The sequence below is a fragment of the Balaenoptera musculus genome, chromosome 2, assembly GCF_009873245.2.
Source record: "Balaenoptera musculus isolate JJ_BM4_2016_0621 chromosome 2, mBalMus1.pri.v3, whole genome shotgun sequence".
Taxonomy (NCBI): domain Eukaryota; kingdom Metazoa; phylum Chordata; class Mammalia; order Artiodactyla; family Balaenopteridae; genus Balaenoptera; species Balaenoptera musculus.
In genome coordinates this window covers 143,437,455-143,456,444 of record NC_045786.1, presented here as the reverse complement: position 1 = coordinate 143,456,444, position 18,990 = coordinate 143,437,455, and the positions used below count along the sequence as shown (strand labels likewise).

Sequence of the window (18,990 nt, the reverse complement as noted above, 5' to 3'; positions counted from 1 at the left end):
TGGGGCTCAGGCAGTTCAAGTGCAGGATGGGCTAATTAATGTTCATAACACTAACAAACGTAGATGTTCATTAAGCACGTACTATGTGCTAAGCACTTTCTATGTAACACCTCACTGAATCCTCAAAACATCCCTGATAAGATGGGTTCTATTATTAACCCCATTTTTCACATGACACTATTAATGTTCAGAGAGGTTAGGTAACTTGCCCAGGGTCACACAGCCAGAAGCAGTGAAGGTCCAATACAGACACAGGCAGCCTGACTCCAAGTCAGCACTGCTAACCACTACCCTACCCTGCCCTTCAGGGGTGGTCGTGATTTCTCAGAACAGGCAAGGCCCAGTGCTGCATGGAGATCCCAAACGGCATGGACTTCAGCAGTCCCCGTCTTCAAATGAGGCAAGGGTCTCCACGCCACAGTCTGCCCCCAGCCAATGCTTGGCCTCCTTAGAACTTGTATGTTGACATTTAGAGGATGAAGGAACCTCTGATATCATCCAACCCAATCACCTTTATGGTGCCAGAAGCCCCGCTATGGATGAGAAAGGCCACCGCGGCCTCCTGTGAATATCACCAGTGACCAGCAGCTCATTACCTCCTGACACAGCTTATAAAATTTTTGAATGGCTCTTTCTCTAGAAAGTGATCACCCACCCTTTTTATTTTCCTCCCCCGGGACTGGCAAGGAGAAATACACTTCTTGCCAAGAAGCAACAGCAAGTCCCGAGCACTGTCATCTCATTGGCCTCCCTGCCCCGCCTGTCTGATTTCCCAGCAAGTTGTCTGGGTGCCCATCTCCCCTACACCACTCCCTAATGCCAGGAACACAAGCCAGTACACTGTGGCTGTGAAAGGGCCCACAGAGCGGGAGGCGGCGGGGAGCAGCCTCAACGTGCCCCTACCTCTCTCTGCTCCCTCTGAAGGCAGAGTTCTTCAGTCTCTTCCATCAGTTTGTCTGCCAAAGCAAGCACACACACTCTCACGAAAAGCTCACTCCAGATCCAGTCCTGAGGGGTCAGTGCCTGCAATCACCTCCATCACCCCCAGCTCCCCCCAAGGAAGACGTCGGCACTGCCGTGCCCAGGCCAGACAGAGGGGGTGGGGCAGCTCCCGGGGATGGAAGCCCCGTGCTGGCCTGAGCTGCTTCACTCCCGTCCCGGCACTGTCTCTGCTTTGTGCGTTCATAAGACAATGGCAGCTCAGCTTTGGAAGCTCAAGTGGGTCTCTGCACCCCCGGGGTGCTGTTAACCTCTGTGCTGGTGTCTGGCTAGTGAGGCGGGGCAGGTCCTGGGGGCAGAGGGTGTCTGGAGCAGGCAGAGGGGGACCAGTGCTGGGGCCCCACTTGTCTAAGCGGGGGAGAGGGTCCCAGGTAAAGGAACGACCTCCCAGGCTCACCTTCTTCTTTCTCAAACAGAGCATGCCTACCAGCCAGTCAGGAACACAGGGGCCTAGAACCTTAAAGTGGGCTGGGGGTCAGAACTGGGACCAAGTCCAGACCTTTGGGGCCCTGGGCAGGATAACATCAATTCCACTTGTGGGACCCTTACTGCATGCCTGACACAAGTGCTTCCAGGCATTTTCTTATTTAACCTGACTCTCATACCACCTCTAAAAGCTAGGAACAAAAATGTCTCCATTTTAAGGATGAGGAAACTGAAACTTAGGCTGAGCTGCCTAAAGATACACACAGCTGATGGATAAATGACAAAGCTGGGTCCAGAGGCCAGGCTCCTAACCACCACACTCTTCTGCCTCCTGTCCTGCTGGCCCAGAGGACATGTATCACGCCATAGAGCCCTCCAGGCTCCGAGCCAGTCTCTGGCTCCTCATAGCCTGCTAAGCCCCACCCAAGACACGCTCTCTCAGTCCTGCATCAAGCCCTGGGCTGCAGCCCCCGGCCCTGAAATGCTACCGTCAGGGAGCCTCAGTTTCCAGCCCATCCCTCAGCCAACCTAAATACTCCTGCTTCTCCTTGGCCAGCTGCAGCCCCTGGGCCTCTAGGCTTTTGATCATGGCTTCTCCCAGCTGGGCATTCTTCCAAGTCCTGGGGCGGGAGGGCAGATGGGACAGGAGAGAAGAGGAAGAAACACAAAATTGTTAAAACAGAAGGGTGGAGGAGAAAGAGAATGTGCATGGCGTGTACTCGCCATTCTTTCTCCTCCAGAATCCCAGCTCGCATTCAACCGCGGCACCTGCGGCTCTGGGCACGCCACCAGCATCGATCAGCTACAGTCCCCAGAGGCCGGCCCAGGCTGCAAAGTGGGCCACCGTGCGCTGGGCCAACAGAACTTTGGGAGCAGGGAAGAGATTGCTTCCTGGGCTGCTTTCTACACCATTGAATGCCCGCCACCTGGCACAAGGCCTGGCACAGGGCAGGCACTCAGCATTATTTGTGGAACTAAAAGCACGACCCAGCATGAATAGGCAGGTGCTGGGACAGGGGTTCGTGCGCAAATGGATAGTGCTGGGCTGGAGGTTTCTGTGATCTGGATTCTGATGTACCAAACACCAGCTCTGGCCTGAGCTAGGGTTAATTATGGGCCTGGGGAGATGAGACGGGGGTCAGGAGGCAGCCAAATCCTCCTAGCGATGCCGGATTTGCTCCTGAGAGTTGGAGACAAACGGTGTCCACGTCTGCCACCTGTGACGCTAGACAAGCAAACTCACTTTGCTCAAAGCTCACTTAGGAGACCCCCCGAAGATGCTCGAAACCTGGTCTGTCTCCTCTCCCCACAATAACCAGCTCCCACAGCCCTTGTCCTCCCCACCCTGCCCTCTCCTAGGGTGCTCAGTACCCACCGGGATCCCAGCAGAGAGGCAGGGAGACCAGGGTCGGCACAGCCCACACTCTTTCCCCTTCTGGACCCTCAGGCTGACCCCTCCTGCTCGTGCGCACTTACACCTTCCCAGACTCCTGCAGCATCTCCAGCCACTGGGTCTGCTCAAACTCCGACTCGGCAGCCAGCAAGATGTTCCCCTGCCAGGAAGAGGAGCCATGGCTGTGCCTGAGAGGAGGCCACCTTGAGGACCACGGAGGCCACGGCCAGGCCTCTGCAGGCCCTGTTCTGCTCTCCCACCCGACATCCCCAAGTCACTGACACTCTTCCCAGGCCAGCCCACTGGAGGGGTTGCCCCTAGGGAGCCTGGGGTCCCAGAGAAGCTGCTCTGCCCCTGCTGAGCCCAGGCCAAGAGGAGAGCCTTACTCACGTGGAAATCTTGATGGGAGATTTTCATGGCGTAGGGCATGCTGGGCTCTTCCTTAGCCTCCACCAGGCAGCCCCCGAGAGGGATGACACCCTGAGAAAGAATCAGAAGAGGCACCCACCCCCCCACCCAGCCCAGGTCACTCAAGGCCTCTGGGAGCCCTCAGCCATAGCCAGGTGTTGCCCAGGGCCCGAGAGGAAGCCAGACCAGAACTTTCCCAGAGGGGGCACTGGAGGGCGGGGACCCAGGCCAGGAGGGGGCCAGGGTGGCTTGTGCCCCCAAAAGGACTTGTTTTCCAGACTCCCTGTTAGACCAGAGCAGGACAACAGATGGTACCCTACCCTCAGAGGATACCAGCCCCCGTTGTCCCCCCTGGGCCCTCCCCCGCTGTGGCCCTGGGGAGAGGTCCCCTCACCTTAGGATGTATATTGAAGTATTTATTGGTTTCAAAGCTCTTTTTTTCACTCTCAGAGTAGTAAAGAAGAAAGCTCTCTTTGATGATGAAAAACCTATAGCAGGTGGTGGTAAAGGAGGGGCAACCAGGAGAGAAAGGGTGAGGTTTCTCAGGACGACAAGAGTGACCTTGAGGGGCCCACATTCACATGGGGAGCCCTTGGGGACACCAGCTCAGACTCATCCTCACCAACTCATGTGCCACATCCGGGCAAAGGCCTCAGCTGGTCAGTCACCCACCACCAGGCAGCCCAACCCTTGCACCAGTGGAAGTGGGCACAAGTGGCCTTCAGGGGCTTCCACAACTGGCTCCAGGGTATCTGTGGTCCTTCCCCTCAGGTACCTTCAGCCCCGTGAGCCATCACCTTGGTCCCTTAGGGTCTACCCCAGGAGAGGCAGAAGGAGGGCAAGAAGACACAGGATCCCAAGGTGGGTCTTTTGACAAGTGGTCCTGAAGACTGGCAATCAGATGGGATGTGGGTACCAGGCTGGTGAGGCCAGGCCTGCCGCCTACATGTGACACCTGCGTTGCCTTTGGGCTCAGCTGCCCCACAGCCTCCTTCTGGGATTTGGGTCTAACTTAGGATCTCTGGGCCCTTGGTGCTTTCTGACTTTGATGCCCACAGGTGGAGCACTGGACCCACCCCGGGGACTCTCACAGAACTAGTGCTTGGAGCTGACTAGGATAAGACACCAGGTGCCCTCCTGGGGAAGATCCAGTTGGAACTGAGAGCCCCGAGGCTCCGGGACACTCAGAGTGGCTGGCTCCTTCCTCCCAGGGCCCCTGCTAATGTCACTGTTGGAGCCATGGGACTTGTGGGGGAGCCAGAAACAGTGCTCAGATGGGCTCATGACAGCCAACAGCGCAACTCTCGCCGGCTCTGTGTTCAGTGACACCGTATTGGTAGCTGATGTCAGTCATACTGTGAGTATTTACACCATGAAAATCACCAAATGCTACAAAGCAGTGCTCCACCCCACCCCACTCCCAAGAGAGCCAGTTGTTAAATATTTATCAGCACATCACTGGTTGGACACACCCTCTTGGGAGGGGCTTGAAAAGTTGCTGGCGAATCTCTGAAGGTGCCACCAGCCATGGGACCCTTCCTGAGGCCACAGCTACAGCGGGAGGGTCGCTGGGATGGCTGGCAGCTGCCGTCTCACCTCCCCTAGGAAAGGAGCTCAGCTCTGTCCTCTGCTGTGCGCCTCACCCCAGCCATGTTCTTTATTTGCACCGACCCTCTCTGCCCAGCCAGATACTGAGGGGAGCTGTGGACCTCAGAGGTGACATCCTGCTAATGCCAACTCTTCCCCCAGTGGAGGAAGAACACACGAATACCACCCTCTGCAGAACTGCAGGCACCTCCTGAGCCCCCCAGCACCTGACCCCTGCCCACCTTCCTGGCTTTCCCACCACTTCTGCCCTTCAGCCTCTCTGCTCCAGGCGAGCACTGAGCTCATTGCCTTACTGTGTTTTGCATGATCCTGCGAAGGAGATTGTGCAGCTCTCCCAGGAGTGCCCACCCTCTCTCTCCATCTGGCTGAAACTGCCTCACCCTTGGTGACCAGCCCAGCCCACACTGCCGTCGGAGCTCCCCCTGCACCTCCTGACTGGCCATGCACTTGGCACTTGGCACTCCATAGCCACACTCCGTGTGCTCATCTTGTCTGGAGGGGACACTGGGCTCCTAGAGGGCGGGCCATGGTCCCTCAGTCCTGTGGGACGAGAGAGATGTCCCCAGACAGTTGCAAGGGAAATTCACAGAGTAGTTAAGAACACAGACCTGCCACTTCTCAGCTGTGGGGCCTTGGGTGAGTAAGCTCACCTCTCTGAGCGTCAGTGTTTTCACCTGCAGGATGAGGGTGATAACGCCGACCTCGTCTGGTTATCATGAGGATCAAGTGAGATTGTGCTCATCACTCCGCCAATTCACAGAAGACCCGGGACAGGGCTGAGTGACGCATTCCCATGGTCCCATTACCCACAGGAAAACGGGAGGCAGCCGCCTCCTGGGGACCCTTCTCCTCCCTTTTCAATGGCTTCTGAAATACTGCTATGGACTGAACTGTGTTCCCCCAGATTCACATGTTGAAGCCCTAACCCCCAATGTGACTGTATCTGGAGACAGGGTCTTTGGGCGGTAATTAAGGTTAAATGAGGTCGAGAAATAGGGCCATAATCCAACGTGACTGTGGCCTTCCAGGAGGAAGCATTTGCTCTCCCACTCTGCCACTTGAGAACAAAGTGAGAAGGCAGCCGTCTGCAAGCCAGGAAGAGGGTCCTTACCAGAACCTGCCTATGTCAGCACCTGATCTCAGACTTCCAGCCTCCAAGAACAGCGAGAAAATATATTTCTGTTGTTTAGCAGAAGGGTTTAACAGTTTGACTGTTCACTCAGTCTGTGGTATCTGCCTGAGCTGAGTAAGATAAATAGCTTCGTGCCTCCCCGATACTTCTGGAGCACCCTCTTCACTCAGAGCAAAGCACTGTGTCAGGGACGAGTGCGGGTGGCAGGCTGAAGGTCACTAGACACACGGGCAGGGAGAGAACGGGGCTCTGGAGGCAACCAATCTCCATCCCTCAAGCCACAGCCTCAAGCAAGCTCCCAGCCTCACTGAGTCTGTCCTTCAAAGCTCCTCTATAAAATGAGGGTGCAAATATCTGTCCCTTGGGGCTGCTATGAAGATACATTCATTGATTCAGCAAAGAATCGCTGCACTCCCACCTATGCCAGGCAATGTTCTGGGTGTTGGGGATAGAGTTGTGGACAAGAGACATGCAAATATCTGTCCCCATAGAGATTATACTTGAGTGAGTGTGTGTAGTGGGAAGGCAGATGGTAAATAAGTAAGAAAGAAATGCCATGTACTAGACGTCGATAAATGCTATGGAGGAAAATAAAGCAGGGTAAGTCATGGGGTGAGGGGTGAGTCGGGGAGGTTTTGATATTAAACAGAATGGTCAGGAAGAGCCTGAAGGTAATATTTGCGGAGAGGTTAGTGTTCCAGGCAGAGGAACTGCAGGTGCAAAGGCCCTGGGGTCGGAAGTGTGCCTGGCTCTGGAAGGAACTGAGGCTGCAGCATGGCTGCAGCAGAGGGAGCTAGGTAGAAAGCAGATTGTGTAAGAGCCTGTTGGCTACTGTAATAACATTAATGATAAAGCTAATGTTTACTTAGCACTTATCCCAAGCCATGCCTTATTCCAAGCAGTTACCGCTGTTAATTCATTTAATACTCACTATTATCCTATGAGGCAGGTGTCTGTATTTCTATGGGCAGAAATGAAGCAGAAAGGTGACACAACCTGCTGAAAGTCAGACTGCTAGTTGTTAGAGGCTGGTTTTTCCTCTAAGAGGGACAGCCACTGAAGGTTTTGAGAGGGGTGACATGATCTGACTCACACTGCAAAAGGTTCAGCCTGGCTGCTGGGCTGAGAACAGATTGTTGGTGGGGAGTGTCAGGAAGGGGGGAGGCACGGGGATCCATTAGTGGCCACAAGAGGGGCAAGAAAGGATCCGGTGGATAAAGGCACATAAAGTCCTCTGCACTTGTCTGCCACACAGGATGTGTCCCCACATGTCACGGCCCTCCTCCCCTTGCCCTCTGAAGGAGGGCACAGAGAGGCAGGGGAAGACAGATGTCCAGGGTAGCCTTTGTTCCACGCCAGCCAGACTTCAGCAGGCCTCAGGGCCCCCATGGCTGCAGGGGTTGTGAAGGGCCCATGAGCCATGCATGCCAAGACTGGCCCTGTTGCAGCTGCCTTTCAGTTTGGTTTGAGTAGGGGTGAGGGTCACAGGGAGGGGAGCCGGCACGGACCTGGAGGAGGAGGGTGACTCCCTGGCTGGCAAGGAAGAGGATGGCCCAAGAAAGGGCATACTTGGCAAGCACACTTCGAGGACCCAAAGGGCTGGCTTTGCTTATAACCTCGCCTCAGTGCCTGCCCGCTGCTCCAGCTGATGACTCTCAGCTTCACCTCAGCAGGTGGGGGCCCAGGGCCTGAGTGCCCCTGCACAGAAGGACACTTCCTCTTCCTGCCCCTTTCTCCGAAGTCCCCTTACTCCCAGGCCTCCCATTCTGACTGCAAGCCAGGGGCCGCCTCCTTCTGGGCCCTGCAGAGTTGGGCTGGCTGAGTAAGGGCCGGAGACAGTCACTGATTACTTAGCTGTTCTCATGTACTGGCTTCCATGCAGAACGTACGTATCAGTATTTGATCCATGGAACGATCCTGGAAGGTAGGGGTTTTTGTTCCCATTTTACAGATGAGGAAACTGAGGCTTAGAGGTGAAGTAACACATGCAAGGTCACACAGCCAGGGCAGAGGTGGAGCTGGGACTGGAACCCAAAGACAACAGCCCCTGCTTGCTTCTACACCCACACCACACTGTCTTGGGAGCTTCCCTGGTCTTCGTGCCAGCACCTGGGCAGGAAACAGATGGGCCAAAGGCAGTAAGTGTTAAGGCTGGGGTAGCCAAGGGTCAGAGCTCTGCCACTTACCAGCAGTTTGACCAGGGCAAGTCCCCTGATCTCTCTAGGTCTCAGGTCCCCCAGAGTAACTTGAGGATAATAATAGTACGTACATCTCTTAGGGTTGTCAGGATAATGAAATGAGTTTGTTCACATAAAGACTTCAAACATTGTGAGACACATGGTAAATATTCCTTAAGTGTTTACTTTTATTACTACTATTTTATTTATTATTATTAGGTTCAATGTCTGCCGCAGCCTCCTCTGACCTCCTTTCCCATTTGTGTTCACAAAAGCTCCTACTGGCGGGAGCTCTTGGCTCCAGCCCAGCTGGCCAGCTCGCTGTCCTCCAAACACACAGCACTCTCCTGCATTTGCCCCTCCCTCCTGTCCAAGGCCCACCCCTCTATCCAGGCCAACTTCAGTCCTGGGTGAAGCTCCGTCTCCAGCCCTAGCCCTCAGGGCCTCCCCGTCCAGCCCACTGTGCTGTGGTGAAGCCCAGAGAGCGTGCGTGAGTCTGTGTCTGGGGGGTCAGCGTCTACCCTGGCTGCCTCTTCTCTCTGGTTTTAAGGAATTTAAGTATTTTCACCTCTAGATTAAGGAGCATTTATGAGGTACCAAGACACTCATTTTTCTAAGTGTTTTATTGACATTATCTCATTTAAATCTCTCATAACAATTCTAAGAGATGGGGGTGTTTGTTTTTCCATTTCACTGGTGAGGAAACTGAGGCACAGAAAGATTCAGCAACTAGCAAAGGGCAAACTGGGAACTCAGCTCTGTCTGCCTGTTACTGAAGCAGGTTCGTTTGCCTGACGTGCAGAGGCTGAGGTTTGCAGCAGAGAAAGGGGCATATGTGTAGTGGCCGGTAGCTCCTGCTATGTATATATTAATACCACATTGGAAGTTAAAACCTACTGAGAGAAAATTAGACAACTTGGCTCCAACAAGGGTCATCACGAGGACCTGGATTCGATCTCTTGGGAAATATCTTCTTATGGATCCCATCAGGAATAAGGTCTATATTTGAGGGATTACTTAAACCGTCCTTTTTTGTGTGCTTGCCAGGACTTATACTCCTTCTTGCTAAAACTCTGTACTTGCTCTTTGCCACGCATCCTTAAGCCCCAAGTTCTAATCCATAGGATGATCATTCAACATAAAGACCCAGACCACCACCCCCCCCACCCCCGCCAAAAAAAAAAAAAGACCCAGACCCAAAGCCTTGGTCCCATATTTGCAATCAAATGCAAAACAATTCCATTCCTCAAATCCTCTGTAGGCCTTCGCCCCTTAACAGCAGAAAGTAGGCCTCTTCCCTCAAGATTGAGGAATTGGATCAAAAGATAGGGAGAACTGAAACTGTGCCCCATAGGGTTAAAAACCCATAACAGAAACTGGTGACTAACAAACTCTTGAGCCTGTCTTACAGAACAGCAGATAAGGGAACGGCTTCTTTAAAACCCCTCTGCTTGTAACACAACGAAACCTGCTGAAACCGGAGGGACCCAACCCTGCGCATCCCAGTCTGCACAGAATAGACTTGCTTGTCCCATAGGTGACCTTTTGACGTCACAGCCCCAAATTCCCCCACGGTTCATACCAAACTCACCTGGAATTTGCACATGCCTCCCATGAAGAAGTCTGTAACTCAGATACGCCTGCGCAGAACACCAATTCCCTCACCTCCTTCCCTCCAATCACCTCTCCCCACGCCTCACACCACCCTGCTTGTTTATACCATAAATACCCCAAGCTCCTCGCCTTCGGGGAGACGAATTTGAGATTTATTCTCCCGTCTCCTCACTTGGCTGCCTTGTGAATAAAACTTTTCTCTGCTGTAAACCTGGGTGCCTCAGTGCTTGGCTTGCTGTGCGTCGGGCAAACAAACCTGGTTGGGTAACATGCTGACAGAGCTCAGGTTCTCAACTGCTGTGCTCCCTGATGCCTGACCCCCTCATCACTGCACTTGTCTCTCCTCATCGCTTCAGACCTGGCATTGTTGTTTGTCTTCTTAGAGCTTCTCTCTGCAAAGTGACTGTAAGCTCCTGGCCAGCTCAGGTCAGCGTGAATGAATCACCTGGTACAGCCTGGGCCCTGGGGCTTGATGATTTCCTGCCCTCAGGGAGCAAATGCAGGAGTGAGAGTTGTATAAATCAATAATTTGAGAACTACTCAATGCTAATCAAGCTCCTCGTCTGTGCCAGGCACTGTTTTAGTAACATCAGAATGTTTGTTAACTACTCACTCCTCACGTGAGCTAGATGAGGTTAAGTGGAGAACAGAGAGGTTAAGTAATATGCCCCAGGTTACACAGCTGGTAAGTGGGCAGCTGGGATCATTACAAAGCACCAGGGTACCCTGTGACATTGTAAGTTTGTATGAGACACCGGAAGAGTACAGACCAGTGAGGAACAAATGGTTTGGGTGTCCAGCCAAGGGAGTGGCAAGTGAGAGGAGGTGACAACTGAGCAGGGTTTGGAAGAATGAATAGGAGTATCTAGGAAACTGAGAGGAAGAGGAAAGGGGAGATGCATTCCAGACAGAGGGAACAGCAGATGCAACGAATAGTGTGTTCGAGGTTATCGGAATATGTCTGGCATTACTGGCAGGTAAGTGCCAAAGGGGTGGGCAGTGGTGTGGGGGGAGGGAGAGTAGGGGGTGAGTCAAGGTCAAAGAGAGAAGTGGGGACCAGACCAGGGTGGGGCGTGTGGTCCTTGTGAGAATGTGAGGCTACTTCTTGCAGATGAGGGGAGCTGCCAGTGGGTTTCAAACAGGGCACTTGTGAGGTCAAATTGCAGTTGTAGACATGGAGACGGTGGCTTTGAGGGCTCCACACCCGGGCAAAGGCGCAGATTAGAGTTATTGTTTATAACAGAGTTATTGGTTATTGCTGATAAGAATCAGCAGGCCTTGTTGAATAGACAAGAGTGGGGAGAGCAGAGTCTGGGATGGCATGAGGGCCAGGACGCTAGCTTAGGTGACAGGGTGGACACAGGTGCAATCCAAGCTGAACTAGCGAACCTTCCTAAGCTATGCCTCCACCTTTACTCCCCTCCTCAGTGCTCTGAAGGTGACAAGGGCTCAAGCAGAGCTTGATAGCTAACATAGGCTTCACAGTCGATCCAGCTGGAAGTGAGGGAAAAAATGTTACTTAGACCCACAGGTACCTTCTAGGCTGGGTGGGTCCTCGCAAAGAAAGGCCCATCTACTCTGCAGAGCTCCTTAATGTTTGGAGGTGCAAAAGCCAAGTGTGGGCGTACGGGCTGGAAAGGGCTTTGCATCAGAGTGAGAGAAACTTGGAGTTGGGGGAAATCCTGGAGGGCGGTGGGGAGGAGGGGTGATGGGAGAATGCAGAGAAGAGATGATGCAGGGAAGATGCAAGAGCCTGGGTCCTACAGGGTCAAGAGATAGCAGTGAACAATCCCAGCTCTGATGGTAGTGAGATGCGGTGCCTGGAAAGCTCGAGAAACTAGGGAGCTGACCCTCAACTAGGTGCTTGCACCTCTGGGATTTAAATGCCTCTTCCACCCTGCTCTTTGCCAAACCTGCCCCTCAGCACAGTCTACTAGACCCCCAAAGACCTTGTGTGGAGGCTGGTGCAACTGTGTGGCGGGGGGATGGGCGCGAAGACGGAGGAATGAGCCGGGGTCCATATCTGCTAGTGCAAGAAGCATCTACACTGGGCAGCCAATTCATACACAAACAAGGAAACAAGAGTTTAGAGACCCTCGGGGATTAGCAGAAACCCTGTGCAGGCTTTACACTTCCTCAAGTCTTCCTGTGGGATGAGACCTTGCGCCAAACATCTCCCTCTCAAGAGGGCAGCCAGAGCCCAGCGGACATGCGAGCGGCCCATGGGTTACATTTCACGGGAAGGCGGGATACCCAGCCTGGCTGTCCCTTCTTCCCTGGGCACAAACATCCAGAACAGAACCAGCACACAGGCTCCCCCGTCCCTGAGCCCCTCAGGCACTGAGAACGGGGGTGTGGGGTTTGAAGCCAGGTAAACCCTAGAGCCGGGGAAGGACAGCTTATCAGAAGTGTCCCTTTCAGAAGTGGCAGAAGGAAGGTAGAAATGACACAGCCCTCAGTGCGTGTCCCTTTTCATTCTGTCCGGGTGGCCTTGTATGCTCAGGGGATGCTCATCCTGGCCTCTGCCACTTGCCTGGCTCTAGGTCTGAGATGACAGGACAGGAGGAATCCTGCCTGTGAAGTACTGATACATGGGTGATGACAAGTTAGGGTTTATGCAGAGATCATCAAGTCCAACGGGCTCCAAAAAATGTGAGCAGGATTCTTCAAACAACATAGCAAAGACAAGCTTACTAGGTCAAGCAGATAACAGTGCAGAGGCACTGGGTGAAGTGGGAGGGGGCCTTGGAGCCCCGCCTTCTCTCCCCACCCCCCTGTGGTGGAGTTGAGGCACTTGTAGAATCACCATGGAACAGAGTTTAAAAGCCACAATTTGATCCATTTCCATTCTGTGGATGAGACACTGCCAGCCAGTGAGATGTGACACAGCCATGCCTCGGCCTGAGTCATGCGGCTGGTCACGGGCAGAGCTGGGACTGGAAGTCAGAGGTCCTGCCTCTAAGCATGGGTGCACCTGCCACCATGGCCACAGCTGCTCTCAAAAGAAACAGCTTTATATTTCCAAGTCTTGGACATAAGGAAGTTGAATTGCCTGAAAGGGTTCTTGCTTGAGTTCTGGCCCCCATTTTCAAACAGGCCATCAACAGCCTCTAACGCCAGCTCCTTGGGAGCACGGGGAAAGGAAGAAGTGTGCCTTGTTTGCACAACCAACTCATTTAACTTTGGTGCAGGCAAATCATCACAGGACCACAGTGAAGCCTGAAATAATGGGTGTTAATTTCATTTTACAGCTGTGCTGCGATCCGGAGAGTGTACCCATCTCCTTAAGCTAAGGACTCAGTGTAACCTCGATGCCACCACCTCAGAAGGGGCAGGGTGCGATGGACAGAGGGATCTGGGGAGATCCCTCAGCCGCCACCTAGCCACTGCCTACCACCAAATGCCATCCTTCTAAAAGAAGTTTGTAGAACACAAGTTGATTATAAAAAGAGGGGCCTGCAGGCACCCCCCAGCTGGGATAGAACAAGCAGAAATGCTGCAGCTGTGCTGGGGGGGACACCTCCCAGTCAGCTGTGAGAAACGCTACGTGAGCCAGAAAGTGAGACCAAATCCCAGTGTCACTAGCGTGAGGCAGAGCCTAGTGCGTGGAGGTGATATGCTAGCTCTTCCCTCAGCCCTTTGGGACAGCTCAGTATCGCAGTGTCACCTTTAGGAAGCGGTGCTCAGAGCCAAAGATGAAACTCCCAAACCCAAATTTCTGTGTGAAGAAAGTCTCCCCAAGTCTTTTTGGTATGATGACCACCAACTGCACAGATCATCTTTCCACACCTGCGCAGGTTGTGGCCTGAGATTTGGGAAATTAGGCCACTGTCTCCATGGTTTCCCTGGCACTTAGTGGACACCACGAGTCTCAGCTCCCTGAGGCAGGACCCGCCAATGTTCCACAAGAGTGAGCTGCTGCTGGGCTGAGCTCAGGGCCCACTGGTCACCTTACACCTGGGGGGCTGGCGGAGGAGGGACGGGAGTGTAGACGCTTCTGCTGCAGGAAGGAATGGGCTGGGCCCGCCTCATCAGGGGCTCCAGCCTTGGGAGGTGTTGGGGGGGATTTGGGAGAGGGACTGGAATGCCAGGGAAGGTATGAAGCCCTGAGAGAGAGCTGGCCTGTCTGCTGGACCAGCCCTACCACGGGGCTGACACCAGCCAAGGCAGAGATGCTCTACTCCCTTCCTCCTTGTCTCTCAGCACCCGCATCTCCACTGCTCACAGGTTACGGGGAGGACAGAATCATCCACCTTGCCCTCTAGACACCTCTTCCAGATCCTCTTATCTCTGCTAAGGAATGTTTTTGATCCCTTTCTCTTTTTGTTGTTCATGGGAAAAAAGCTGACCCTTCAGCTCAAAGGCACCTTCCCACCCCGGGAAGGGCAGGACTGCTGGGGCACCAGGAGCTGGAGGCACAGCCCTGAAACAGACCCTGAGCGGAAGAGGTTTTACAGAACCCAGCTGGCTACAGCCGCTTCCATCCTGCCCGTTCGTTATTTATGTGGCTCGGGAGCCTTTCCAGGGCCCCTCCTCTTAGCTGTCCCCCTCCCAGGGCATCGATCGCCCTAATGGCAAGGCTCTGCAGTGGCGGGCCTGAGCTGCCCCTTCCCAGGCCTTCCTGCGGCTGCTAATTAGCTGGAGGCCAGAGACTCCACTTCACAAATGGGGAACTGGGACCCAGGGGCCCCTGCTGGGCATTGAAAGGGAGCTAAGCTTAGCATCATGCCTCCCCCATCCCAGACCCTCTCTGGCTGGCTGTTGCTGATCCAAGGCGAAATCATGTGTGTGTGTGTGTGTGTGTGTGTGTGTGTGTGTGTGTGTGTGTGTGTGTGTGTGTATCTGGTGTGTTCCCAGAACTGTGAACATGGACAGAGGCCTAGGGTGGGCAGGGGGAATGTTAGTTCTTTCCTGAGTCCCAGGGGAAGGGGAGTCTTTTCACAGTGGCAACTCCAGAATTCCCACAAAGGAAGGGAACAGAAGTGACAGTCTCCTTGGAAGGGGGCTGGAGGGCCTGACTTTGCAGGGCATGTATGCTGTTCTGACTTGGATTGGATGGTTTCTGAGTGGCTGTAGGGGTTACTGGTGGAGATTCTTGGGGTGGGGGCACTACAGCTCTCCAAGGCCCCCTTGGCTCCATCACTGTGCTTTTAGCTGGGAGCTTTTGTCCCCAACACCTCCCAGCCCTGGAATCAACTGTAGCTGTAGGGGCCAGGTCCCCACACCTGTGGGTGAGGGGGGCTAGGGGACAGAACCTGAGGGTTGCAGACCCCTAGCATTTACTAGGGATGCAATCAGGTGAAAATGCCTGGAAAGAGACATCTTGGATGTCCGGAGGTAATACCAAGGACAGCAGCCAGACCCAGTGGAGGAGTGTGGGCTGCCTGGAGCAGCTGAGGTAGAAGTGGTGATGGGGCACTCTGCTAATGGTTCTTAAATTTATAAGCAGCCTTCCCACCACCACTCGGGTGCCCTGGTAGAGACAAGCTTGCTCCTGGCGCTCGGGAACTGCAGCTCAGACAGCACAGCCTTGGAAACCCCTCACAAGATGCTCTCCATGCTGCCCCAGGCCTCCATTCAGGGGATCAGAGATAAGTTGAACTTTGGAGGAACTCAAGGAGCCTACATCCCATTAAACCCTAGAGTGAAATCCAGCAGAACTAACAAAAGTATGTGAAACCAGGTATGTAAAATGTGAAACACCATCTACAGCTCCGTTTGTTCTGTGGTCTTGCAGACATATTAAATTATTCATCAGAACCAACCACTACCATGTCTCCGTGAACTGTGTTCCTGGGAACATATGAAGTCCCCCCCGCCCCGGCTCAGGGGCAGACTCATAGTGTGGGTTGGGAAGGGGCATCTAGACACAATCCTAGTTTCCTGGGCAGGATCATGCCTCCAGGGAGGGGCCGATCAGGGTCTGAGTTCACTAGGCCATTCCATAGCAAACCTCAGAACTGAGATGGCCTTGAAGGTGAAAGCTGTCCAGAAGGTGTCCCATTGCTCCTGAAACCAGCATTGGGAGCTTCCTGCAAATTCAGGGCTGTGAACTCTCCCTTCCTCCAATACCTTCCAGGTTCATTTATGAGTGGAAAGTAGCTACTGATGTCTGGGGAGTGTGGCCTCTGAGTTGGGACCAGGAAGCTGATGCTGAAAGACCCAGGCTGCTCTGAACTTGCCAACCACCCCTTCCAAGGGATCCATCCTTCTAACAGGACCAGTCCATCCTTTCCCCCACTTTCCTCAGTCTCTGCACCATCTCCCTTGAAATATATGCATTTCAAGGGACAGTTGGAGGGGTTCCCAGCATCACTCCTCCAGGGGTGGGCACAGAGCCTTCTAGGCCCTTCTTCCTTCTCCTGGCCGGTGCCTTTCAGAAGCTCTCTCAGTGTATGTACCAGTTGGGGGCAGGCGGAAGTGGGGGGTGGGATGTAGGACACCTACGTCCCAGCTTAAGTGCACTTCTAGAAGCCTGGAGCAGGGGAGTTGTGAAGATGTTGGAACCGCAGTGGGGCTCCCAGGAGGCTATCTTTGGCTGGAGACAGGGCTTCTTCCTCCGCAGCAGAGTATGGCCCAATCTGACCCAGCTGGGCTCCTACCACGGCCACGATCTCTTCAGCCCACACCCACTCTCCCCAACCCGACTTAAATCCATTCCGCAGAGAACTCAGTGGTCCCACCCCAGCTCGACCAGCCTCGGGCTGAGATGACCCAGCCCAGGCTGGGATCCACATCTTCCAGGAGGAGCCAGCGTAGAGTGAAATGGGGCGAGGCCAAGGTCACAAAGGAAGGCAGAGGTAGGACGGTAATGAAGGGTTTGGTAGGGGGTCCTTCGGCCCTGGCTCCCTCCCCCGGCGGCCCTCACCGGGCGCGGCAGGGGCACTCACCGTCGGGACCACTTGGCCGACGGCCTCCCGAAGGGCCGCTTCCACAGCACACCATAGAGCTGCACTTTGGTGCTGATGTCCAGCGCGTCCGAGTCAGCCTGCTCCAGAGACGGCGAGGGCGACACCGAGTTGGACTTGGACGTGAACATCCTGCTTCAGCGGGGCCGCCCCAGCCGGGCCCACCCGCTCCCCGGGGTCGGCACGGGCGCGGGGCTCCGGGAGAGGGCGGGCGCGGCGGGAGGCTGCGGGGCGTCGGCGTCGGCGGGCGCCTCCGGGCGTCGTCGGGGCGCGTCGCAGCCGGCGGAGACGCGGGGCGGCCCCGACCGAGGGCTGCTGCGTTAAAGCGCGCCGGGTCCGGAGCGCCGCGGCAACTGGCGAGGGGCGCGCAGCCTGCGGCTCGGGCTGCGGGCTGCGCCGGGCCAGGCGGGAACTCGGCGGGGAGGGAGGCTCAGCCTCCAGCCAGCAGCATCGCCCACCCCCCTCCCTGAGACAGCCCCAATTCTGGTGGCCCCGATTGGCTGGGAGGGGCAGGTGAGCTGGCTGGAGGCCGGCCGCGAGCGCCAATCAGTGCGGGCGCCGGCGGGAGGGCCGGGCTCCGTGCGTCCGGAAGGTCCCGGCGGGTCGCCCGGCCCCGAGACGAGGCCCCAGCACTTCCCCGCCCCCATCCCGCGTGCCCTTTTCTCCCCCGGGTTCCCGCTCGGTTGCAGCGCCCACATCAAAACCGGGAACACGCTCTTTTTCTCTTGTCCGCCATCCTATGTGCGGTTGGATTTGCTCCTCGTCATGTCTTCTCACAAGACTTTCAGGATCAAACGATTCCTGGCCAAGAAACAAAAGCAGAATCGTCCCATTCCCCAGTGGATTCGAATGAAAACTGGTAATAAAATCAGGTACAACTCTAAGAGAAGACATTGGAGAAGAACCAAGCTGGGTCTATAAGGAGCCTCACATATGAAGTGGCACACATAATCAGAACATCACTAGTGTCTGGAACAGCTAGCTGCCTGTGTTTGATGCTCTCTCCTCTTTTCTTGATCTTTCCTCACCACTGCTCACTGTGTAGCTCAGTAATAAACATGTGAACCTTTTGTTGGAACTGTTACTGTATTCTGGTTTGTGATGATGTACTGAATAAATACCCCTCCTATCAGATGTAACACAGGACTGTTCAATGATAGAAATGTTCTCTAGTTACCAGGTACTTAGAAGTATGGCTAGTAAAAGTAAGGAAGTGGTTTGTTAGATTTTGTTGTTTAATAGCTCCCTGTAACTAGCAGCTCTTATACCTACTGTTACGGGAAGTGCGCGTATGTGTCATCCTCATACCTGAGGGTAGCACCTTCTTAAAAGGCTTTTGGGGGGGGCGGCGTACCACGACGCAGGCAGGGTCTTAGTTCCCTGACCAAGGATCGAACTCGTGCAGCCTTAACCACTGGACTGCCAGGGAAGTCCCATAAAAATCATTCATATACTATTCTATGGTGCCAGTCCTCAAAGAGTAGGAATCACGTGAACCAGGGATTGGCAAACTGGTCTGCTGACTGTTTTCGTATGGCCTGTGAACTAAAGTTCTGCTTTTTTTTAAAATAAATTTATGTATTTATTTATTAAACAAAAAAAAAAAAAAAAAAAACGGGAACACGTCTGCTTTGTGACGGGCTTGGAGTCACCCCTGCAGATCCCTGCTCGCTCTGGGTGGGGGAGAGCAGATGATCGGGCTTGGAATCCCGCCTCAGTCCTTACATGACTCCGTGAAGCTGCGGTGAGCCTTAGTTTTCTCTCCTGTAGAGCGGAGACGCCTGTCCCTTCTCGGGCAGGGCGGGGGCCAGGTAAGACTTCAGCCAGTGCCCGAGCGCCCGCCCCGAGAGGAGGCTCCGTCGGGGCTGTCAGCCTCTCCCCGCCTGCTCTGCTGGGTCTCGCTTTGTACCACCGCTGCCGCGCCCGGATCGGATTTCTTTTCCCAGAACTTGGCTGCCTGCGTCGGCATTTGGCACTCAGTGCCAATCCCGAACGGTCAGTGCAGCTAGTGTCCGTGATTTATCTGCACGCCTGGCCCGTGCTCCCTGGGGCCTGGCGCTCCATCCACTTCCGCTCCTCTCGGCGCCTCTAGGTGACCGTCTCACTTTCCGGCGGGTGCAGACGTCTGTCCTGCCCCTGGGGACCGCCCGCGGAGAGGCTCTGTTAGCATCGCTGCGTGCAGGCACCGCTCCAAAGGCAGGGAAGTGAGTCTGCTCGGAGAGGCAGCCGGCTGGACCACGCTGCAGTCATCCTACTCTTGGCCGCGGAGTTGCAGGCCATCTCTGGACAGTCAGGATTCTTCCGCGCACTTGGGAAAACCACCCC

At 54.7% G+C, this 18,990-nt stretch overlaps 2 protein-coding genes across 2 annotated transcripts in view; one reads left to right on the top strand and one right to left on the bottom strand.

Annotated features, from left to right (window-relative positions):
- PLEKHD1 (pleckstrin homology and coiled-coil domain containing D1) overlaps window positions 1–16,888 on the bottom strand; it is a 29,376-nt gene extending 12,488 nt beyond the window's left edge. Inside the window, exons 1-6 of the mRNA XM_036844771.1 lie at window positions 16,648–16,888; window positions 3,621–3,714; window positions 3,209–3,298; window positions 2,902–2,978; window positions 1,954–2,045; window positions 904–956 (exon numbers count right to left, since the gene is read on the bottom strand). Coding sequence (XP_036700666.1) covers window positions 904–956; window positions 1,954–2,045; window positions 2,902–2,978; window positions 3,209–3,298; window positions 3,621–3,714; window positions 16,648–16,796 — 555 coding nt within the window. The 5' untranslated portion in view covers window positions 16,797–16,888. The remainder of the gene's footprint in view (window positions 1–903; window positions 957–1,953; window positions 2,046–2,901; window positions 2,979–3,208; window positions 3,299–3,620; window positions 3,715–16,647) is intronic.
- Window positions 16,889–17,383: 495 nt separating this feature from the next.
- Window positions 17,384–17,749, top strand: LOC118888674 (60S ribosomal protein L39). Its single transcript, XM_036840003.1, has one exon. The coding sequence runs from the start codon at window positions 17,431–17,433 to the stop codon at window positions 17,584–17,586; it is 156 nt and encodes a 51-aa protein (XP_036695898.1). The 5' UTR covers window positions 17,384–17,430; the 3' UTR covers window positions 17,587–17,749.
- The last annotated feature ends 1,241 nt before the right edge of the window (window positions 17,750–18,990 follow it).

Coding starts and splice junctions, on each gene's coding strand:
- LOC118888674 (XM_036840003.1), top strand. CDS start 17,431: ATGTCTTCTCACAAGACTTTCAGGATCAAACGATTCCTGGCCAAGAAA.